A 24,480-nucleotide genomic window follows, 5' to 3' on the forward strand; every position below is an offset into this window, starting at 1 on the left:
ACAAATGTAGTTTTGGTCAAAATAAATCATAGTTATAGTCACTTGCAAAATAGAGAAATTAATTCCTAATTAATAATGTTTACGGTGAAAGAAAAAAATTTTGGATAAAGTTAAAAAGTAAGTAAACAGTTTTATTGGTTAGACACAATGCATGGATGGTACATTTTTACAAAAACACTTTTGTAATTTTGGAACGATTAGGTAATTCAAATTTGTAAGGTAATTCTCCATTTTCCACTATCCAAATTGTCCCAGATGCAGCTTTTTCTATGATTTTCATTAAATGGAGAGCCACGTGTTCAGGTCTAAAACCAAATAACGATAATTACTACATAAGTCAGATATTATTAATAAAATTAACGTACAATTGCAATGGTCCAGTTGCATCCACTTCTTGTTTTAGTAAATCACTATAATATTGAGAAAAAGTTGCTTGGTAAAAGTTTTGTATCAGAGGAGTAGTGGTCACTCCGGGACAAATTCCAATCACTTTCACTCCAGTTCTTTCATAATGTGCTGGAAGTCCCCAAGCCAAAGTTAGACCGTGTACAGCAAATTTGGTTGCAGTGTAACCTGGGCATCCTCCACATGGTTGTATACCAGCAATGGAAGATACGTTAATTACAACTCCTTCAGACCCTGTTTTGTGCTTAGGTATATATTTTTCCACGGCTAGCATAGTTCCATGAATTGTACCTTTCTACATCATAGAATAAGCATAGAAAACAAAAATAATAAAAAGAAAATCCTACCAAATTGATGTCCACTTCTTTACTGCAAAAATTCTTGTCATCAAATATTCCTGCGTCGTTTATTAGAATGTCAATATTTCCAAATTTTTTGATTGTCACCTTGAAGACATCTAAAATGTTAGTAATTTGATTTAATTCATAATAAAATAAATATACTGTTGCAAATAGTTTTTTTTCAATAACAAAATAAATGCTGTATAGATTATTATCTATATATAGAAATTTTCAACAATGAATTTTATTTTACTTAAAAGCTAGAAAATGATAAAATAGTATAATTGAAAAGTTTTGAAATATTATGCACCAGACATATTGCAAACATTTGTTTTTGGTTGATAAATGTTTTGATTTACAAAAACAGGACATTTAAGAAACAAAAACTAATTATTTATTTACTAAATATTTTTTTAACAGTTAACATCAAACGGGTAGTTTTTATTTTATACCATCCCAAATTGGTTCTACATGTATTTGGATCTCGGTAACCGTAAGAGCTACAGAGTCGGTTAAATAGGGAAAGTTTTAGAGAAGTTTATGTGAAACTCATTGCTTACAGCTCTTTAACAAAGCCAAAGAGAGTTTTGAAACTAAGACGCTTTTAGGGCAATAAACTAAATATCGATGATATTGATGATAAAATATCAACTATTGCTGATAATGACACTGTGTATATCACTAAAATTACTATAACTAAATATGTGGCAAAACTGCTATTTTATGAAATTTGGAGAAAAGATTCAGGTTTTTAGTACTCACTGGAATCAAAATACTTACTGTCAAAGTCTTCGTAATTAGTAACATCAGTTTTAACAAACAGAATTTTCTTTTTAGAGTATTTCTGCTCATATTTTAGCGACACGTTACGTCCATTTTCTTCCGAAATATCAGCAATAGTCACCCCCTAATAGCAATTAAAATATCTCCTATAATCTAATTGATCAAATTAGCTTTATTACCTTAGCTCCTTTTTCGAGTAACTGACCGACGAAGTGATAACCCAAACCAGACGCTCCTCCAGTTACTAGAGCAACTTTGCCGGTTATATCAAAAGTAGCCATTTTGTAGATGTGTGCTCTTGATTTGACAAATTAGTACTGAGCTTATAGGCTTATTAAATAATTTTAAATGATATATTATTATCTTTATCAACCTTTTACACTATGGCTGTAAAAAAGAGGTGAGGTCAGAGTCAACACAATCATCTTTTCATTTTCAAAGTACATTTATAACGCCGGATAATATGACAAAAGTCAAAGTAAATTTGAATAATCAATTTGCACAATGAAAACATTTACCTTTCTATTGCATTGTTAAGTTTTTCCTTATATTTGTTCTTTAAAATCACTATTTTTTGGTATGTTTTCATGAAAGTTCTTTATCATATTTTAGAGATAACCTCTCTTGACATTGTAAAACTCGTCTTGATGCAAATAACTATTATTAATTATAATATTTTAATGGTTGTATTGAATAGTTCGTAAACATCATCTAGTGTCAGATATAAATAATCTAAATGCAATTTTAAAGTTTATTAAATGATTGCAAATTGGAGTGAATATTTTGTTGGTTTACTTAGAGAACAGTAAAGTAATAAAACAAAGCAAATAAGGTTGTTTAACAGAAAAGTACATGACGTTTGTGTGGAATTTTCTTTTTTCATTACAGGGTGAACTAAACTGCCTATACAATCCTTCAATATAGCTTGTATTCAAAAATGCTCTGCAACTTGGTTGCACTAGTGTTTTTGTTTGTTAAAGTAGTAATTTTAAGTGTTCTAATTTCTCTTTGTAGTAAAAGTCTCAAAACGGATTTAATCGAGTTTGAGTGTTTTGAGTGAAATTAAAGAAAGTGATTGTTTTAGTTGATCAATACAATATTAAGTTTAATTGATTCATATTCAAGAAAACATGTTTGTTTTTTACAACAATTTTTAGTAATATTTCAAATGAAGGACAAAACATTTGCGTTGTCTTAATCATAAAAGCAACTAGATAAACATTTAGGTTTCTATTTGAAAATCAATGAATGTGAAAGTTACCTAAATTTTCAATAATTATCGATTCAGCAGTTTTTCATCAGTTTTTCCCTCCAGTTAGATGCTGATAAAACAAAACGCACATTGACCTAAACAAGAACACTACTCAACACAATTACAAATTGCATTCAACCAAACTAACACTTTTTAACTTGATTTGGCTAGTGTATTGCCTGATCCTAATTATAGTTACTCGTTCAGGTATTTGTGAATGTCTAGTAAACGATTCACTTTCGTTTTATTATATTAAAACTTAAAATATGACGTCTTTTAGTATAGCAGACAAGGTGGCCATAGTGACTGGTGGTGCTTCGGGTTTAGGATATTGTTTTGCAGCTCAGTTACTTGAAAAAGGAGCAAAAGTAACCATACCTAAGAGTTACTTGTGTATCTGTAAGTAACTTTTAAGTCTTTTAGGGGGTTACTTTAGCTGATGTTTCCAACGAAAATGGTCTCAAAACTTTGCAGGAATTCAAAAATAAATATGGAACAAACAAGGTGTTGTTTGTTCATGTGGATACTACCAATTCAGATGATTTTGAAAGTTTGTTGAGTTGTTTATTTATTTGCTGCTATGTTGATAATGATAATTTCAGATGCATTCAAAAAAACGATAGAATTTTTTGGTAATGTGGATATTTTGATCAACAATGCAGGAGTGTGTGATGATGCGAGATGGAATAGAGAAGTTGACATTAATTTGGTAAGCAAATTTGGTAATAGAGTCAAGATTATCATAATGGCAAGAAAATGAATGGATTCGAATAATTTTTCTCGGAGTTGGAAATCCAATTTTTCGCATGTCGACGTTTTGAATCTTTATTATCATTAGGTTAAACTTTTAAAATTCTGTTGCATCATACTCCTACAAAGATCAACGAGAGGAGCAATTCGATTATTAGAAAGTGTTAAGTTGCTATCATAACACAACACAATTTTTTTGATATAAAATATTACTGTTTTTACTTTTTTCTGATCTGCCAAAATATTTGTGAATAATAAGTCTTGGTTTGCAAAAAGTATTTGAGTTAAGAATTGAACTATACACGGTATTCCAAATGTTTCGAAACGGTCTACCTTTTTTCTCAAAATGAATGCTACAAATATATAATTTTGGAATATCACGTAAGTTTAAAAAATCTCTTGATGATGGATCGGTCATGTTTTAATGAATTTTCACGTTCTAACCAAAATTCCTATAATCAGAAATTAAGGTTGAACTGAATGTGAAAAATCAAACAAACATAGGATTACTGAACATATTAAATAAAAGTTTGTGAATATAGTAAAATATTAACAGTCTGTCAAGGATTTAGTGATGTCAAAAGTACAATTTTGCTACTATTCATTTTTCTGTTGTACGTTGATTAATTAGATTTTTGAATTCACAATATGCTTCATTCATTATTAGGTACAACTAGTTTTCATACTTTAAAATGCAACTTATTTCATATCATGATTAGGTAAAACTAGAGAACTTAGAACTAGAGTTAAACCTGTTTTTTGAATATATGAGCAATGTTTACATTCTGTAGTTTGTAAGCACTAGGAACTAACCACCACAGTCTCAAAACAGGTTGCAGAAACTCTCTCCAGTATATTAAGTAAGTTTGATCAACTAAAATAGTTTTAGACATCTTAATGGTTAAGATATTAATAGAAAAGATCACAAAACTACATAAATGTATCTCAATATAAACTGATTTATTTGAATTAATTAAGCGTCATCTTTCACTGTAAAACGTGTAGTACCATCAGTACCCAGTCACCAACTAATCAACATTCTGATTGTAGAAAGGAACGTTGCACGGAATGCTGCTGGGTTTAGAAAACTACATTCCCAAGTATAAATCAGGATCTGAAGGAGTCATCATCAACGTATCATCAATTGGGGGAGTCAGCCCTTTGGGCGGCATCCCCATTTACACTGCCACTAAATTTGCTTTGCACGGTTTAACTTTGGCTTGGGGGTTGCCAGCCCATTACGACAGGACAAAGGTTAGGGTAGTGGGAGTATGTCCAGGGTTTACCAATACTCCTTTAATGGCTGGATATTCTAACGCCACTTTGTCTCAATTTTATTTGGATTTGCTGTTGGCAGAATCTGCTTCTGCACCACGTCAAAAGTAACCCATTATTTCATGGTTATAAAATTTTTGTAATTGTGTTATTTTAGTCCTGAGGAAGCTGCTATTCATCTCATGGATGTGATAGAAAAAGCTCCTCCTGGAACAATGTGGGTAATTGAAGGAGGACAACAACCCTATAAGTTTGAGGTGCCGGATCGTTTCAACATGCCCAAAGTGACTCTATGATATGTAATAACGTCCACTGTCCGAGTGTAATATCGTTTTTTGTCCAAAAACCTTAATCTAGCACATAACTCATTTTAAGTATCCCAAATACGCGACAGTTATCTTTATATACGTTCCAATCTTTTTTTCTTTCTGGAAGATAAATGAAACAAAATTTATTAACGTTTGCCTTTGGGATTTGTTAGTCTCAGATCGTGGATATTAGAAAAAAGATTCGTATATTAATCCCTTTTAGGGTGGTTATGCAAATTTGCTTGGTTTATTTCACCAGCAGAACGACTGAGATTAATATTTCCGGAACGCCATCTATTTTTTGTTGTGGAAGCCTCTGAACGCATTAGTTGAATTCCGGACAGAACTAAACATGTGTAGGAATTATCTACACGTCAAACGAGGTCATACTACATGTCCAGACAGATTGCTCTGCAGATTAAAAAATATCCGGGACGGTCCGGAATTTCTTCTCTATGAAAAATTAGGTTTCGCATGATTATCTGCTCATGAATATCAAATAAAGACGTATCGTATCAACGTTGCCCTATTTGCTGCCGTCGCATCTCATGTTAAATGGGACCCATATATTTCGGATGCTCGAAGCAAAAGAGACGATAAAAACAGAGGTTTAATTTAAAGTCTTTCGAATTTAACCTGGGAGTGTGTTTTCCTAAGGGCGATATAATGCAAGGAAATACTTCAAAGATTTAGAGCCGAGTTTGCATGCTTAAACAGCTCGTCTTCAAATTTGTTTTTTTTTTTGCTATGTTGACGAATACACAGTGGACCCATCTAGCCCATTCGCCATACAAATGAGAAGATATAAATCTAACATACAGGCTACAGTCAAGAGATAAATATTTTTGGAAACTTACACAAAATACACCACATAACAGATATATTACAGAACTTTCATAGTTATTTAAATATTTTATTCGGATCGTAGATTTATAGCATTAGATAAAGAATTGAAAACTTTTGTCAAGCCAAGAGGTAGTTAAGCAAATCAATTTGTCTGAACAAATCCTTTAAAAGCAAGTGAATGTACCAAGTCACAGAAAGAAACAAGACGATCTTCAAACAAATCTCTTGGCAATCAGGCATCGGTTTAGAGTTTCTTCTGACTATAGTTTATTATCTAGAGATATTTATCCAGGAACTTTTTGGCTGCTGATAGGACTTTGTATAATCCCATCCTCGCCTGAAACTTGATGATTCAAATTACGTCCTCTAGCCTCTCTCTTGAGTCTTCTAGTCCATGAGTAAAAAGAGGGAGTTATTGTGATGGTTGTCTGCTTTTTGTAGAGGTTTCTGTAAAAATTGTCAGTGGTATCCGGTTTGAGGCTGATTCTTCTCAAGATGTCCATGATTGGTCTTTCATGGAATCGGCTCTGTCTCTCTGTTTTAGTCTCCCCAGGTTAGTTTTTATGGTTCTGATGTAATTCTGATTCTCTCAAAACTGACGACGGAATAAGGCTGGAATTTCCTACATTAAGTTGGGTGGGCACTTCCTAAAGTCACTTTTTGTCATACAAATGGCTCTTTTATCAATGTTACAAAAAGTGAAAGTTTGTTTAAAAGTCAGGTTTTTCTTTATAACTTTGTTTGATTTTGAAGTTAGATTAACAGAAGTTATTTACTTTTGACAGAAAAAAAATTAAATTATTTAAATTAGTGAGCTTTTGCAAAAGCTATACCAATTTTTTTTAGATTTGGGGCTCTGGTTTTACAAAAATACATTTCTGTCACTGCTGACAGATAACAATTACAAATATGGTGTTGTCTTGTTGCTTGTCTTTCTGCTTACATAGTAAGTAATCTTTTTTCGATCCTTATGGATCTTTCCCATTCATCCAATAATCCAAAATTATCAAACGTAAGTAACTCAGTTCTTATTAGTTGATTTGTATGGTATTGCCGATAATATTCTAGATAATGCATTGATGATCTCCGCCTAATATATTCTGATGAAGTAAGAAAACGAAAACAATTTTCTCCTTTGAAAGGAAGAAAAAGGTTTTTGATTAATACAATAAAAAAAATTAATACAAAATAAAAATTCAATAAATAGTTAATGAAATGTTTGGTTGATAATTGTCAACTTGTTGCTTATTTAGTTTCTTATTGTAATTATTACTTGTCATTGAAAACTTTTGCTTTCTACCGGATTATTAGTATTTCTGAGACTTTTAGTTTATTTTCTTATTTTATGGAGTTGTTTTCAAGAAACTTGAAGACAAAAACATTTTGTCTAATAAAAATAATATATTATATATAATATGTATATAGTTGTGTATAAAACAAGTCCTGTATTTATTCATATATTTTAACATAATTTTATCTTGTAAATATTTTGGACGAAAATAAATTAATATACTACCGAATACGTACGAAAACATGATCAATACCTTTTTACCCGCGCATGCAAGTACTTGAAATGATAGAACATGATATATAAATGTAGATAAAATAATTATCGTTGACCTTTTGACAGTAAATTAAGTAAATTAACATCAAATAAAATGTAGTATTTAATGATTTATCAATACAATTAACAAACAATTAATTTTGAAATATAATTTTCATAACAAAAAAAATATGGAAAAAAATAAGTGAGAGTGTTAGTTTGATATTAAACCCTTTGGTTAAACACCCTGTATGTTTAATGGTATTGCGGTTAGCGCGTGGTTAAATATACAGGTTGAAAACGAACATTTTGAGGTTTTCAAAACTCCAAAAAATGGCGGTAATATGGTTTTTCAAAAATTTAATAAGAATTTCAAAAAGAAAGTAAAAAAGTAGAATATCTCGAAAACGGTTAGAGTTTCAGCCTACCACATAAATATCTACTATGTATATGTTGTTTTATGCAGTATTGCAAACTTTATAAAAATAATAAGAAAGAAAAATTAAAGTCACTGAACATTCATTATTTTTTTATAATGAATTTGAAGGCTATCTTACTTATCAAAGTTTTATTGATTGTATATATTATATTAATAAGGTATTTATTTAGCAAATTGCTTAAAGATTTACAAAAAAGATAAAAATAAATAATAAACACAAGCAATGAGGAACAATAAGTATTAAATATTGATTACTAAGTACCTATACATATTTCTAAATATTTCGAATAAGGATATAATATTTAATGTTTTAATATTCCATAAATTTTTGTATGCTAATATATTTTGCTAATACGATTAAATGATTAAAGGGTAAAGTACATTTACGTAATTCATACAAACAACTAATTGAGAGGCCTTTTAGCAGTTTTAGCTAAATCATACAACAAAAAAACCGATATTAATAAATGAAAATTACACCTCAAACCACTGGAAATTAAAGTATTAGCATTAAAAAAAGGTTTCTTTTGAACAACAAGTGTTCTACAAAAGTAAAATAAAAACTTACTTTGAAAAAAAATATACTAATTTGAAAGTTGCTGTAGGCAATATCAAAATATCGGATATTTCAAAAACGGTCAACTCTGAAGACTTAGAACAAGTATCGTGTATTCATTTCAATGGCGTAGAAAAAAGTTTGTCTGTCAAAACCCTCTTATACACATTTTCAGTAGTTTATATGAAAAGACCTAGATGATATAATAAAAAATCAAGAATAAAATTTCAACTTTCACACACTGTATCTTTCTTAATAAAAACATTCCTTATGGGACAATTTTCTGTAATATCAAGAATATGCTGTAGTTTTATGTCCCATTACATATGGTCCACCCTGTATAATTTTTTGTTCACTAATCATAATGTTAATGGCGTTTATATCGATATTATATTTAGCTTACTCTTCCTCCCAAATATCATCCAGATCCTTATTTATAATTTGCTGCATGGTGGTTATGTCTTTCCCAGCACAGTAGATCATCGTGTCATCTGCAAAGAATTCTATATAATAGAATTGTTATTTGTGTAAAATTTTAAGTGTTCTAGAATTTGGTCTTTTCTTGGAATACACTTTAAATTACTACTTTAACACATGAGTGACTAAAAGAACGATAAGTACATGATAAAATGTGGATCAGGCATAAAAGTAGTTTACGCTCATAACTGGAAATAAACTTCAAGTATCACTGCCAAATCTCCTGAAGAAATTGACTATACATCTTCTCCAGTGAACCAGACTGGATACTGTTGTCATTAAATTCGTTCTGGTCGTTAAAAGCACCGTATTTGGGTGGTAAAGCATTTATCGTTAGCGATGCAAATATTGTGAACGTAGCCCAAAAATTTTTCTGCCGCATTACTCCCATTAAAATGCGTCTTGCATTAAACCTCCTCCAATACATTAGGTAGTCATTTGCAGTCAGCGCCAGGCGCCGATATATGGGGAACGGGAATTTCATATATGTCATTTCCGTTTGAGTAATGTTCGCGAGACCGGGAGTTTTTCCTGTAATTTATTAGTTTGTATCGAATTTAAGTGGGCTCCATATCGCGCGACCTGAAAATCTTCCAACAAGCAAAAGAAACGGTATTTTAATCCTCAAGATCGATGGCAAGGTCCCAAAAAGTAAATTCCTAGAGGCGCTCAAGTAAACACGACCTCAGAGACGGATATTTTTGAACGTGCCTCAAAAGTTTCGCTAGGAACTTTACCTACTTTCGACTTAAAAGAGCGGTGAAACTTTCAGGACAAGGATTAATTTTTTCGGATTCTGACACTTTTTATTATCCAACTTTAAACCTCAAAGCGAAATAAAGTAGATAATGAGCGACTCTTATCTGTCTCTCCATCCCTAACAAGGGATTTATGCCTGCAGAGAATGGGTCTTTTTTTATTGCCACTTCCCATTTTCTTTATGTGGCTTTTTCCATTTTTTTTTCTGTCTCTTCTACCAGTCACGTTAGACACTATTTAATTACCCAGTTTTTATACAGACCAACTAACATATTGTTTTTTTTTTACATGCCCCACTGGGAGATCAAAAAATGTTTTATAAAATAGAAATATGGATAAAAATATAACAAATGGTTTAACTTTTACTACTCAATGGAAAACGTACTGTTTCTAAAATAAAAATTATTCTTAAATAGAGAATAAAACTCTCTTTCTATAAATGTTGACTTGACTTTTTCTCTCGACTTTTTTTTTTATCTCGACTTTTTTCTTTCTCTCGACTTTTTTTTCCTCTCGACATTTTTTTTTGTCTCGACTTTTTTCTTTCTCTCGACTTTTTTTTCCTCTCGACATTTTTTTTTGTCTCGATTTTTTTTTTCCTCTCGACATTTTTCTTTGTCTTGACTTTTTTTTTTCTCTCGAAATTTTTTTTTGTCATGACTTTTTTTTTCCTCTCGACATTTTTCTTTGTCTCGACTTTTTTTTTTCTCTCGACATTTTTCTTTGTCTTAACTTTTTTTTTTCTCTCGACTTTTTTTTCCTCTCGACATTTTTCTTTGTCTTGACTTTTTTTTTTCTCTCGACATTTTTTTTTGTCTCGACTTTTTTTTTCCTCTCGACATTTTTCTTTGTCTCGACTTTTTTTTTCCTCTCGACATTTTTCTTTGTCTCGACTTTTTTTTTCCTCTCGACATTTTTCTTTGTCTTGACTTTTTTTTTTCTCTCGACATTTTTTTTTTCTCGACATTTTTCTTTGTCTTGACATTTTTTTTTTCTCTCGACTTTTTTATTGTCTCGACGTTTTTTTTTCTCTCGACATTTTTCTTTGTCTTGCCTTTTTTTTTCTCTCGCCTTTTTTTTTCCTTCCCAAAAATGTGAAAATTCACTTTAAAAAACTACTAGTTTCTCAATTTGTTTAGTTACAAATGTCATTTTGATCAATTTTTATATGTATAGTGGCGTATTTCAAACAAATCTGACCTAAAATTTCGACCTGGAAAATAGAAATATTTAGCCTTTCTAAAGATGACTTACAACAATCTACAGATGTGTCAACACAAGAAAATGCTCTGTAAGAAGGTAGTATTTTCGTAGTTTGTTTAGTAACAAATAAGATGTTATTTTGGTCAAAGTGTTGGTAACAGATAAAACAGCAAGTTGGCAACAGAAGGAACCAGTCCTATTTTGTGAAACAATTAGGTAAATTTTACACAAAATGTTGCTTTTAAAACTGATAAAACTTGTTCTTAAAGCTGTTTTATGAATAAATGTATCAAGTTCTTTAACAAATTGCAGTGTAAACCCTGCTTTATATTGACCAAAAACCCTTTTCAAAAACGTTATAGTATTTATTGGGTACAGAAGGAAAACAATATGGTAGATGTAGCAAATAATTTAATTTATACTTTGCAAATTTGTAATTTTAGTTTATATTAGAGAAGCATTCCGCAAAAGGTAATAGGTAATAAAAATTAAAGATTTTTCTAGGAAAAGTGAGAAAATCAGCACAGAAATAGTTACTGAAACACCAGAACAGCAGAATTCAAGTTCACCAGAACAAACAAGAAAGACAGTACAAGAATGCAAAGAAAAGACTAAATGTGCTGGCAGATGATCCAAAAACAACGACAACTTAAAAAAACGAAAGTAACCAAATATAAAAGCATCAAAATTAAAAAAACAAATTCTAAAAAATGCTTTCAAGAGGGAGAAACTCAGAAACGAAACTTTACACAACTTATAATCCTGATATAAAACAAGAAATGGAAAAATTTGAGATGCTGGGGATATTATATACAAACTGGTGGACTGCAGCAATAACTGGTGTAAATCTGAAAAAAAAAGCAAGCAGTACAGGAAGAATCTGTAATCAACTCAAAATTACTTGGATGAAGGTATAAAACAGAAATAGATGATGTCTGCTAGACAAAAGAAAAGAATATTAGGGACTAAAATAATAAAAAAGCTAAAAAAAGACAAATTTGATAGGTTCTTTTGTGTAGCCAAAGAAATTTACGAGTATCATTAAAATCTTTTGTAAAATGTTGTTAAAATTGTTAATTATTACTACTTTTGCAGAAGAAAAGATGTTCAAAAAGTTATCAAAATATCTGCGTATGTTTGTGAGAAATCCTTTTTTCTCGCAAAGGGTTGACTTTATTTTTTGAACCATGAGGAGTAAAATTCGAAAAAAAGGCAAAAGACTGTTAGTTTTTTTATTATAATTTAAACGCTTTATGAGATATTGAATATTGGCAAAAAGCTGAAATGTCAAATAAAATTTAACACCCACGCACCTTGAAAACTGAAGAAGAAAATGTTTCTGTTTTATGAGAAATTTGCCATTTTGTTTTTTCCATTTTGTGAACTTTGAATTGGACGTATTAAACCATAATAAAACCATGATCTTAATGTCAGCAATCACTTCTTAAAGCTTGTCGGAGTACTTTTAAGCCACCCTGTATTTTCATTTAAATTGGAAATATTAGAAAGCATTGCTTTGTCTTCCACCACTGAAAGTTTCTTACTGTTTCAGATATTTACTGTGCCAAAAACCCTTGAACTTTCAAAACTGACAGACTGCAACAATGGGCTAAACCTAAAGTTTCAAAGTATCAATTTATTCAAAAAAGTTTGATTTTCCAGTTTCTGCTGTAAACCACCTCAAGTAAACTGCAAGAGGAATTTCCAGAACTAATTTCAATAATAAACCGAATTCGACAGTGTGTATTACACAGTTCAGTGCACATTAAGCTATGAATCTTCGGACAGCTAATCTTCCCCCGTATTAATAGGAGACCGCTCTTGGATACATACATAATAACTTTCCTAATTGGACTTGTACTTATCTGCTTAATCTTAATTCCCAGTCCCCGGACAAAGTCTTATCAGACTCCCCTACGTCTTGCAAGGATCGTTTCGAATTGTCTTGAGCATAAAGTTAACAAAAAGTTCTTTAGTATTATCGCTCTAAAGTAATATTAACCAAAAATAATTATAATTTTTCAATTTACTAAAGTTTGTGTGTTGTTGAATTCGTTATTTTTAATTATACCATAAAATATTAAAACACTTTTCTCCAACACTCTGTATAATACTTTTTGTTTGGTAAGTCCTCATCAATTTATTATGCAATCTCTAATCTAAGAGCAGAACGTGTTAAATTGCCTTAGCTGCTAGTAAATTTGTATGTAAAGCTTTTTAAGTAGAAAAACGATTATTACATTTTCGATAAGGAAAGTTAATACTTACATACATTAATATTTTAACTCCTACACTAAACTGTACGTATAGTTGATAAACAAGTTTTTTGCTGTGGTATTGTACTTATTGTGCAAATTTGTGTTAAAAAAAAAACGATTAGGAAACAATTTAAAATGTAATTATTTAAAGTAAAAATAATAAGTTCATAAACATTATTACATTTTCGTGTCAAAGTTATTTCTAAAAATAATTATTGACAATCATTGTGTCTGAAAATGTCTAAAAACGGTCACGTGATCCTGAAGATAAATTGCACACTTTATTAAAGCTTCAAATTTTGACAATTATTAGAAGAAAATGGAATATAGTTTAATTTTGCCAAAAACATTTTGAGAAAGTTTTCAAGAAAGTTTTCCAGCTTAAATATGAAAATGTGTTTTGTAGCAAAAACTACACAATAACAACCAGAGTCTAAATACCTAAAGATCCACACAAATCTGACTTGGTGAATCAGGTTAAGTAAACTACATGAACAGAACTACAAAACAGATTAAGGCTAAATCTGGCTCTAAAGCTTATTTAATTCTTGGTAAACGAAATCAGTGGGACAAACCGTACGTAATAACAGAAAATTTTCCAGATGATTAAAGTTCAATCATTTCCTCATGTGACGTACTTTAAAGCAATTACCTATAATTGATAGAATGAAAAATTAATACAAATATTTATGTTAATTACATAAATAAATGAAGAAGACATATTTGTTCTCTTAACTCCATATGCTTGGTTCAATTGTTAATAGAAATTCTGTTTTTATTTAAGTGGGTTCAATATACAGTTTTGAAATCGAACAAAGAATAAAAGCATTCATGTTGGCATTTATTTTGCATTTTTTTTTGTCTTATGAATGAGAGCATATATTGTAAACAGTATAAAAATACTTAAAAGCAATCATAATACTCAAGTATGTTCAATGTCTTTACATTAAGCTTTCTAACGCTGGAGAAAAACTATAAAAAAAAAGAAAAAAAAAATGCGTTATTTATTATATTTACAGAAACCAGTAAAAAAACTAGTAAACTTAAATGTTGAAAGAACAATCAGGCAATAGAGAGATAATTAACAATTTGTTTTGACGGAAAAACATTAACAGAGAGAATGAAACTAATAATAATTTATATAAAGATACTAAATTTAAACAACATCTTCTCTTCTTCTTCTTCAGCCACTTCCTGTCCACTCCTGGACGTAGGCCTCTTTCATGTTTTTCCATGCCGTCCTGTCCTGTGCCATCTGGAACCACCTATTTCCCGCTTGCTTTTTGATGTCATCAAGCCATCTTGTCTGTGGTCTTCCTGTGCTGCGCTTTGTTTCCCTTGGTCGCCAGTGTGTTAATCTATTTGACCATTTAGTTTGGTCTTGTCGGGCCACATGTCCCACCCATTGCCATTTCAGTTCTGCAATACGTTCTATTATATCTACGACCTTGGTTCTTTCTCGGATTTCTTCGTTTCTCTTTCTGTCCCTGAGACTAATACCCAGCATCGCCCGCTCCATCGCTCTTTGCATTATTCTGAGCCGATTTGCGGTTTTTTTGGTCATTGCCATCGTCTCGAGGCCATAGGTCGCCACCGGCATTATACAGGTGTCGAAAACTTTTCTTTTAAGGTTAATAGGGATGGTACCATTTCTAAGTATATGCTTCATTTTTCCGAACGCTGCCCAAGTTAGTCTTATTCTTCGTCTTATCTCCGCCGACTGGTTTTCTTTGCCTATTTTTATTGTGTGTCCCAAATATACAGTGTGGAACAGCCAAATGGAATAAATTCGATAACGAATAAATGAGAGCGTGTTGGGAAAAACGCTTGGACACGTCGATTTGTATTTTTAGATGCGCATTTATTAAAAAAAATAAAAATTATGTAGGGTGTGTCATGTGTCAGTGGCCGATACCAACTTTCTTATTTTAAATACAACCCCCTGTATATTATTAGTTTTTTGGATTCTTCAGAAAATTCTAGACATAATTCATGTACAATGTCCCATACCTATCTTCAACTGTTACGGAAATATTAAGTGTTTTCAGATGTATTACAACAATTAACATTAAAAAAAGAAAATTATTTTATTTCACAAATTCGCTACATTACACTCAGTACTTATTTTCACGAACATTTTGAACATCTCTTACATTGAAATTAATGTTTTTTTGTTTTTTTTTACATTATTTGTGAAATAAAATAATTTTCTTTTTTTAATGTTAATTGTTGTAATACATCTGAAAACACTTAATATTTTCGTAACAGTTGAAGATAGGTATGGGACATTGTACATGAATTATGTCTAGAATTTTCTGAAGAATCCAAAAAACTAATAATATACAGGGGGTTGTATTTAAAATAAGAAAGTTGGTATCGGCCACTGTCACATGACACACCCTATATAATTTTTATTTATTTTAATAAATGCGCATCTAAAAATACAAATCGACGTGTCGAAGCGTTTTTCCCAACATGCTCTCATTTATTCGTTATCGAATTTATTCCATTTGGCTGTTCCACACTGTATATACTCTTCCACGTTTTCCAATTCTATCCCATCTATAAGTATGTGTTCTTCGTTGTTACTTATTATTTTGGTTTTTGAGATGTTCATTTTTAAGCCAACCTTTTTTGAAGCATCATTCAGTTGTTTTACCATGTCACTCAATTCATGTCTGTTATTACTTATCAGGACGATGTCGTCGGCAAATCGGAGATGATTTAGGTAGGACCCGTCGATGTTAATGCCTTTTGTTTCCCACTGTAATGATTTGAAGATGTTCTCTAGCGCCAGGGTAAATAATTTCGGAGATATGGTGTCACCCTGTCGTACTCCCCTATTCACTTTGACTTTATCTGTTTTTAAATCTTCATTTATTTTGACATGAAAAGTGGCATTTTCGTATATATTTTTCAATAAATTTGTATATCTGGAATCTATTCTAGCGTCGTCCATTGCTTGTATAAAGGCCCACGTTTCAATAGAATCGAACGCTTTGTGAAAATCTATAAATGCCAAGTGAAGGGGTACGTTGTATTCGGTTGTTTTTTCTATGAGTGTTCTAATAGATTGTAGGTGGTCTATGGTGCTGAACCCCTTGCGAAACCCCGCTTGCTCCACTGGCTGATATGCGTCCAATTTATTGGTTAGCCTGTTGGTGATAATCTTGGTGAGGAGTTTATACAGATGAGAGAGAAGACTAATTGGTCGATAATTTTCTATATTAGTATTATCTCCTTTTTTAAATAGCAGAATTACTTCTGCGTTTTGCCAGGCGTCCGGAATATTGCCATCTTGCAGACATTTATTTAAAAGAATTTGTAAAGACTTCTCGACGACGGCTCCCCCCATTTTTAACATTTCACATCTGATTTTGTCTTCTCCTGGGCTTTTTCTATTTTTCATTTGCGTAAGGGCAACCTGTATTTCTTGCCTTGATATTTCTGGAACGTTCTCCGATCCTACGTTGCATATAATTGTGTTCGTAGCTCTTGGGTCTGGTCTAATAGACGTATAGAGACAGCTGTAAAACTCTTTAATGTGTTCCGCGATACTTCTGTTGTCCGAAACCATGTTTCCCTGGGGATTTTTCATTTTGGTAATCTTGTGTTTGCCTGAGGATAGTTTTGACCTTAATACCCGCATATTTGCATTGTCCTCTATCGCGTTTTCGATCATCCTGGTGTTATACGTTCGAATGTCTTTTCTTATTTCTTTATGGATTCTTTTATTTAGTTCCTGATAATCTGGTGTGTCTCTGGGAGTTCTTTTTCTTTGTTCCATAAGTTGCAAGGTGTCTGGTTGTATTTTAGAGTTCTTTTCGGTTTTTGACTTCGCGCAAATCTTTTTCGTCGCAATGCAGATGTCAGTAGTGATTTTACGGTTAAGTTCATTTATGTCCATTTTATCCAAAGTTTCGGTTGGTTCTAGTTTCTTTCCCAATTCTTCCTGATATTCTGTCGCTCTTTGTTTAAGTTCTTCGACGGTAGGAAACCTTTCTGCTCGAATGAGTTTGTTTCTTTCGATTTTGAGATTGAAGCTAAGAGATGCTCTTACCAGCCTATGATCGCTGTTCGTGTCAAACCGGTTTAGTACTGAGACGTTTGTGCATATTTTTCTGTTGTTCGAGAGTATAAAATCGATTTCATTTCTGATTTTGCCATCAGGGCTTTTCCACGTCCACTTCCTCTGTTGGGGTTTCTTGAAGAAGGTGTTCAGACAGTATAAGTTTTCCTTACTTAAGTAGTTTATGAGCATATCTCCTCTTTGGTTTCTTACACCCAGACCAAAATTTCCGATGTTGTTTGAGTCGGTTGCGCTCTTCTGGCCGATTTTAGCATTGAAATCACCACTTATTATTTTATAGTGAGTATTGTGTGAGTCCATGGCTTTGGATATATCTTCGAGAAATGTTTCCATCTGTTCGTCATCTGCCTGGCTTGTCGGTGCGTATCCGTGGATGAATTGGATACTGTATCTTTTGTTTAGTTTAAGTATCATGTAAATAACCCTGTCGGAGATCGAGTTTACTTCAGTTATCAAATGTTTTAGTTTCTTGTTAATAAGAAATGCCACTCCGCCTTGGCCTGTGCGTTCGACGGAATTGTTTTGGTGTAGTATGTGGCCCGATTTCAGAATAGTGGTTTTTTCTCCTGGCAGCCGTGTTTCGCAAAGACCGAGGACGTCCCATTTTATGTGTTCAAGTTCTTTTTCCAGTTTGACAAGGTGTTCTGGATTGCTCATTGTTCTGATATTATATGTAGCTATATACATCTTTGTGGCGTTTATTTTGTGTTGTTCGTTCCGATTTATCGAATTTTTGCCTCCCCCAGAATCCGACGTGAGGCAGACTGATCTGACATTAGTGTGAGATTTTGCGTCACAACATAGTTATCAGCAATAATAATTCCAGAAATTATCGAGAATGACAAATTTAGCAAGATAAACAAATATAATACTTTGGTGCTTATGTAATACACTACTGTTCAATACTTAATAATTATCAACTGTACCACCCAGACCCAAATAAACAATGTACTTACAACATAGAAGTTTTTATTAGAAAATTGTATGATACAGGTCGAGCAGCTTTGTTATGCCAACAATATGAAATAATAAAATAAGGACAATATGTACAATAGAGAAAAAAAAAACCAGAAGGACAAAACAAGAAAATAATGATAAAACACAAACAAAACTGTAATAATTCAGAATAAAATACGGTCATTTCATAGTTTTCTGTACTAATAATTCTAATAAAAAAATGAATCAATATAAAAAATTAACTGATATACGCTGTAAAAATACAGGGTGTGAAAACTGTAAATTTATCACAAAAACTTGTATATTTTTGTATCCGCTCTTGATTTTCGAAATACATGGCGTCAAAACATTCTTATTTCAGTTTTTTCCATATATCTTAAGAACCGTTTGAACTATACTTGAATTTCATAAGCTGGATTGCCAAAATGATTCATTTATTTAAAATCGTAAAATTTTGTTTAAATTCCTATCAGGTTTAGGATAAATTAATTTGGTTAGTTGGCAACGTTAACAAAATATTTGGTTTTGCCCATGAAAAACCACTTCATTTCATAATTTGTTGTCAAATTGTCAATTTTTTTAGTAAATTTAAGATCTCCACCACTGGTACACGTCAAATAAATTCGAGCCTAGATGGGAAAAAACTTAGCATGGTAGTTTAAATAAAGATTGAGACATAAAACAGATTTGAAGCTCTAAAATAAGTATTTGGTTATTTTTAAAACACAGAGTGTTGAAAAAGCGTTACTGGATAATAATGGTTTTTACTCAATGAGTCATGTTATTAAAGTTTGAACAAATATACGCTCATTTTTTCGTCTGCTCGGTATATTTATGATAATACAGTAAGTACACTATCAAAATCTGTTATTTTCTCGAAAAGAATAAATTATGGCACATGAATCAAAAACAAATTGTATTAACTGACATCCTACGACAAAGAAAGTATAAAATTCCAAAGATGAGCCGAAAATATACCTTTGAACCGCGACTGTAGTAACTTAAAAATGTCGTAGAAAAGTGCTTATGATAATGTAACACTAATAACAAATAAAAACAAAAAAGTAAATTTAAAAAAAAAATCAAACTGTATTAGTAGTTAGGTACTCAAGTAAATAAATTTACAATGCTTATTCAGCTACAAAACTTGCTTCATAAAAACTAAAATTCACTTTCAACTTTATGACATATTATTAAACTAAAAGCGATCACAACCTATGAGAACAAAAATAATCCACAACTAAACAACAAATTGCACTAAATCCTAACAGAAAAAATGCCTCCAAAGACGAGACGATCAGTCTTTGTCATCGGAAAGTCACTTCGTCCTCGAGGCAGGACAAAGATTTGCAGGAAATAAATTCTTGTCGAAACAGGTTCTAAATATGGATGGGCGTGTTTGCCAGGATTCCGAGAATATTGCAGCTGTGCCGTGAATTCTAATTCGTTATATTTGCTAAGTTTCATATATCACGGAAAATATGAAATCCATTCAGCCCTCTGGGCTCAAAAGTTCATTTAGGAAAATACTTTAACAACTCACAGTTAGAACGGAGTTTTTCACTTTTACTTTAGCTTCTTTCATTTCAGCCAGACTCAACTCTTTCACATAACAATCGTCCTTTTTGGTCAAGAGGAGAGGTTTTTTGAACGTTTTCTTTTTGAACTTTAATTCGCAGAAGAACTTTTTCTCTTTAGGACCGCAGAATTTTGCTGTCCAGATGACTTTGTCGTTCAGTTGCGTCCAGAAGCAGTAGAAAATTCCCATTCTTTCATTCAACAGGAAAATCTCTTGGTGTTTCTCGAAGGTGGCTATAAAAGACTGAAGAGCTTTGATGCTACTGTGAATCAGCTTTAAATGGTTGTACATTTGCTTGAAAGCTCCCTTAAACCCGCACTCGTCTATCGGACACATATAGCGACACAAAACACAGTTGATTTCATGTTCTATAATGTAAGGATAAGGCAGTTTTTGGTTGCACCCTTCCTTACTATTCACACACAAATAAATATGATTTTCACTTTTGGTTTCCAAGTCAGTGTTTCGGTTTGTAGTGATCTCCATGCCGCACAAAGTGCATGGAGTCTCATTCTGGTAACATTGATGGCAAACATTGTGTCCTGAAGCACAAAGAAAAATTGGAGCAGACAAGTGAAAATCACAGTTTGAACATCTCAACTCTGCATCCAAGTCAGTTTCAGCAATAGAGCACAAACTTCTAGTACTGGCGTACCTCTGAAAGTTTCCACTGTGTCTTTTAATGTCTTCTGGTGTAAAAGTTTGTGATCTGCTTAGTCCTGAAGCTTTGCTGCTAACGTAGTTGTCACCACCCCAAGTTGATCTGTACGAATCATCCAGACTGTGCTTCTTTTCTCTTGTTTCAACTATTTCAGGCGAATAGGATTGTGTGAATAGGTCTTGCAGATTAACTACTGAACCATTAAAAGATTCATCAGCAGAAACAGGACTTTTAGGGGGTTCAGAAGATGGATGAAAATCTCCTCGTATTATTAATTTGCACTGAATATCATCAACTGCACCAAGTCGTGAACGCAAACATTCCAAAGATATACTGAAATAACCGTCATGGGTTTCAATGTCTTGTTTCGGAACTTTCTGGTCTGCAGTCGACAATTCGATTTCGTAGTTAAGGTTTGCGGCTATACTGGCAGGACCTAGATATCTCAAAAATATTTTTAACTCTTCATCTATGATTTTACTTTGCAAAAGGTAAATTTCAGTTTTAAAGAGCAGCAACTGGTTTTCTGAGTCCACCTGCAGAGAAACTGTAACCGAATTGGTCAGGTGCAGCAGATCTTCGTGTTCTTGAGTAAAATGCTCGTAAATATCATCGGAAGCCCCTTCCCAAGTACAACTGTACTTTTTGTCAGCAGGACACAAGTACACTTTGGTAATCATGGCACTTTCCAGACTCAACTAAACTATTCACAAAACATTATAATAATTTCCGCGTAACTCGACTAGTAAACCGCGCTGGTATTTTTGTTATAAAATTGTCGACAAAACCGGTGTTGATAAGGTTAAGGTATGCTTACGATAAAATTTTTATCAGCAGATTATTACGATGTGTTTAATTGAAGGTTATGCGCAAATTCGTAACCTGAGAACCGTAAAACCCTGAATTTTGGTTCGCGTTTTTATTACATATTGTAATAGTTTCCAGGTTGCGAATAATGTTGTTTTATTTGTTGATAACCGTAATAAACCGCAAAGACTGCATCATCTTCAATATTATCGGTGACTGTAGACGGAATACAAATTTCGGTTAGAAAACCGGTTTTAAGAATTTCACTCAGTAAAAATAAAAAGTAATTTCTTTAAATAGAGAATAAAAAGTCTTTCAGGCCAACTATTTGACAGAATAATAATTTTATAACATCTGTAATTTAACAAAAATAAACAAACAAGTTAAAGAATATTATCTAAACCAATTAACTATTCTAGATAGTTACTTTAAATTGTTTTGTTTACTGAGATTGTTTTACTAAGTGATTTAGATCAGTATTCATTTTTTTGAAAATTTATGTAAATAATATAAGTTTTTTTTCAAAATTTAATTTGTTACAAATTCAAAACATTATAGAAAATTCAGTGTTCTAGAAATATCTAGATAAAAGAAAAATAATCAGATAATCCTTGTATTTATCTACGAGTACGTATATTATAATGTATTTGCAGTATATTTTTACTTAAAAAATTCCTCTCCATACTCAAAACTTCTTAATTAACTAAGATGCTTACATTTTTCATTAAAGCTACCTTAAGTTGCATTGAATCGTGTATGTGTAAAATATAATATGTAAAATAGCATATAAACAGTCAAAATAAAACTTTACTAGTCTAAACTATCCTTAAACAAAATTTGATTGAAATTGAATCCTAAATATGTAGAAAACTGACCAAACTGTTCAGGTATTGATTTAATTATTTTTGTATACAGGGTGGTCCAGTTTTAAATGTCAATAATTCACCAATCCATAGCCAATTAAAAAATAAGTTGACTTTCATTATGTCATTTTCCTGAAAAGTGTTTCCTAAGGAAAATAGAGCCCTTCAAATTTCTGTTTAAAAAATCGTTTTTTTTTGTCATAACTGTCAGACCGTTGGAGCAATATTGATCAAATTTGGAACAAGCACTTTATTACACGTTATTACGGTCAAGGACCAAAAACTAACCCAACCCAGCTTAAAAATTGTCTTGGAAACGGAAAAATCACTTAAGAAGTTTAAAAAATATTATTGTAGCCAGTTTTCATAGTTTCCATACAAACTGAAAGACTTTAGTTTTGAAAATTGACTTTTCATGCAAATCGAGAGACTTTAATACTGAAAATTGACTTGTAGACATAAAAACTAAGTACTTTTTCAAGAATTTGTAACTACAAATTCATACATTTAAACCTTAAAAATTGACTTGAACCCCAAAATGTGATAGAACTAATGAAAAGTGACACCAGAAGCTTAAAATTTGCATTTGAAGTAAGTTTTCATAATTTGAAAACAAATTTCAATATTTTAGTCTTGAAAATAGTCTTAGATGCAGAACATTACATTAGATTCATGAAAATTGTCTTAATAATTAACCTTTCGTGCTTTTTCCTTTGCTTTTCATTTTCATCGAATTCTGGACTATTTTTAGTGCTTCAAAACTGCTTTCAGCTTGGAAAATCGAGTTTCAAGACTATCTTCACCAAGTTATTGACATAACAAACTTAAAAAACAATTTTTACATTCTTCATAGACTTAAAATGGCATTCCAAGCTTTGTCACTATTAAATCGACTTCTAGACACCTCAGTGCTAAAAATTCGGGTATTTCTTAATAAACTAGACTGTTTTTAGTGTTTTAAAGCTGTTTTCAGTGCCTCAAATCGAGTTTTGAGACTATCTTTACAAAGTTTTTGACGTATCAGGCCTAAAAGCCATTTTGTCCACTGACCATAATCTTGAAAATGCTATTTCAAGCTTCTTCACTATTAAATTGACTTCTACACTCATAGGTGCAATAAATTGTAGCATCTCTAAGAAATTCAGACTGTTTTTAGTGCTCTTTAAGACTTAAAAATCGAGTTTAAGACTATTTCCAAAAGTCAAGTTTCTTCAGTAATAAAAGTAAAAAATTTTGGTACCAAATGCTACAATAATAGTTTTGAGAACTAATTTTTAGAAATAAAATAGTCCGAAAATTTAATTTACTTCTAGACTTGTTGTCCAGTCCAGAAAATTCAGTTGTACACCAATTAAAGTCTTGAAAATATACTTTTGGACTCTCTTTAGTCGTAGTAAAGTCAGTTCTAGCATTAAAAGTCAACTTTTATATTATTTTTAGTAGTAAAAAATGAGTTTCATGCACAATACAATCTTTGTCTTGATTTTCGGACTTTTTTTACTTCTTGAATGCCAGTTTCAGACACTCAACCAGGATGGCAGTCTGAGAAAGCGAATCATAAGACTATTCCTAATAGTAAAAAAGTTTTTAGACTATTCAGTACAAATTTGGACTTTCACAAGTCTTGGATGTTCAGTTTTAAACTATAAAACGATTTTTTAAATTGAAATTTGCAGGATTGTATCTTCCTTAGGAAACGTTTTTCAGAAAAATGACATGATGCAAGTCAACTTATTTTTTGATTAGCTATCAAATGGTGAATTATTGACACTTAAAACTGGACCACCCTGTATTTACTTGTTACATTGTTTTATTATTTTGTTAGTACTTTTCGAATGTTATCTTTACTTTTTTGGATCCAAACAATATATTGGTGTCAAGTTATATGATTATTAGAGTTCTTAAATACAAAATTGTTAATCGGAAATTGAAAATATCTTTGCTTTTAAGGGCTGCATGGTAAATGTCTTTGCCACGTTCGGATAAATTTCTGAAAAAAACGCCCACAGTTTTCCACGAGAAACTGCAAAGAAACTCTTAACAAAGTTTTGTGTATTAATCGCTGAAAGGCCTCGGCAAAGTTGGAAGTTGAATTTGCCCGATGATCTGTATCGGAAAAACATCGAAATCCTTTTTAGAAATAATAAAATAACGGCACATTTTTGTCTTATCAATTACTGTTACATAAAAGAGAAATTTAAGGAATTACAGCAAAATCAACTCTAACGTTCTTCCACGTATGTAGCTAATCCAGCGCTTTAAGCACCTTATCACAGGTATTAAACTATCTGAAAGTCTTTTTCGGATAAATAGCAGCCTGTCGAAGAA

At 31.7% G+C, this 24,480-nt stretch overlaps 3 protein-coding genes across 3 annotated transcripts; 1 reads left to right on the forward strand and 2 right to left on the reverse strand.

Moving 5' to 3' along the window:
* Window positions 1–105: 105 nt before the first annotated feature.
* Window positions 106–1,864, reverse strand: LOC145736076 (15-hydroxyprostaglandin dehydrogenase [NAD(+)]-like). Its single transcript, XM_081990327.1, has 5 exons — window positions 1,709–1,864; window positions 1,527–1,653; window positions 753–862; window positions 366–700; window positions 106–305 (listed from the first exon to the last, which is right to left on the reverse strand). The coding sequence occupies exons 1-5, from the start codon at window positions 1,808–1,810 to the stop codon at window positions 167–169; spliced, it is 813 nt and encodes a 270-aa protein (XP_081846453.1). The 5' UTR covers window positions 1,811–1,864; the 3' UTR covers window positions 106–166.
* Window positions 1,865–2,966: 1,102 nt separating this feature from the next.
* LOC145736084 (15-hydroxyprostaglandin dehydrogenase [NAD(+)]-like) lies at window positions 2,967–5,260 on the forward strand. The gene is made up of 5 exons (XM_081990337.1): window positions 2,967–3,149; window positions 3,205–3,331; window positions 3,384–3,490; window positions 4,582–4,913; window positions 4,964–5,260. Exons 1-5 carry the CDS (start codon window positions 3,048–3,050, stop codon window positions 5,100–5,102), a joined length of 807 nt encoding a protein of 268 aa, XP_081846463.1. The 5' UTR covers window positions 2,967–3,047; the 3' UTR covers window positions 5,103–5,260.
* Window positions 5,261–19,309: 14,049 nt separating this feature from the next.
* On the reverse strand, window positions 19,310–21,240 carry LOC145736010 (uncharacterized). The gene has a single exon (XM_081990223.1). The coding sequence runs from the start codon at window positions 21,160–21,162 to the stop codon at window positions 19,774–19,776; it is 1,389 nt and encodes a 462-aa protein (XP_081846349.1). The 5' UTR covers window positions 21,163–21,240; the 3' UTR covers window positions 19,310–19,773.
* Window positions 21,241–24,480: the final 3,240 nt, after the last annotated feature.

The sequence above is a fragment of the Ips typographus genome, linkage group LG1 (genome assembly GCF_016097725.1).
Source record: "Ips typographus isolate SLU linkage group LG1, UJ_Ityp_2.0, whole genome shotgun sequence".
Lineage (NCBI taxonomy): Eukaryota > Metazoa > Arthropoda > Insecta > Coleoptera > Curculionidae > Ips > Ips typographus.

What these genes read in the sequence shown, in the direction of transcription:
- LOC145736076 (XM_081990327.1), bottom strand. Translation starts at nt 1,810, where the DNA reads ATGGCTACTTTTGATATAACCGGCAAAGTTGCTCTAGTAACTGGAGGA. An exon ending in TAATTACGAAGACTTTGACA is followed by an intron (nt 863 to 1,526) that starts GTAAGTATTTTG and finishes CTAACATTTTAG; the next exon opens with ATGTCTTCAAGGTGACAATC. An exon ending in AAGAAGTGGACATCAATTTG is followed by an intron (nt 701 to 752) that starts GTAGGATTTTCT and finishes TCTATGATGTAG; the next exon opens with AAAGGTACAATTCATGGAAC.
- LOC145736084 (XM_081990337.1), top strand. Translation starts at nt 3,048, where the DNA reads ATGACGTCTTTTAGTATAGCAGACAAGGTGGCCATAGTGACTGGTGGT. An exon ending in TACTTGAAAAAGGAGCAAAA is followed by an intron (nt 3,150 to 3,204) that starts GTAACCATACCT and finishes TAAGTCTTTTAG; the next exon opens with GGGGTTACTTTAGCTGATGT. An exon ending in GCTTCTGCACCACGTCAAAA is followed by an intron (nt 4,914 to 4,963) that starts GTAACCCATTAT and finishes GTGTTATTTTAG; the next exon opens with TCCTGAGGAAGCTGCTATTC.
- LOC145736010 (XM_081990223.1), bottom strand. Translation starts at nt 21,162, where the DNA reads ATGATTACCAAAGTGTACTTGTGTCCTGCTGACAAAAAGTACAGTTGT.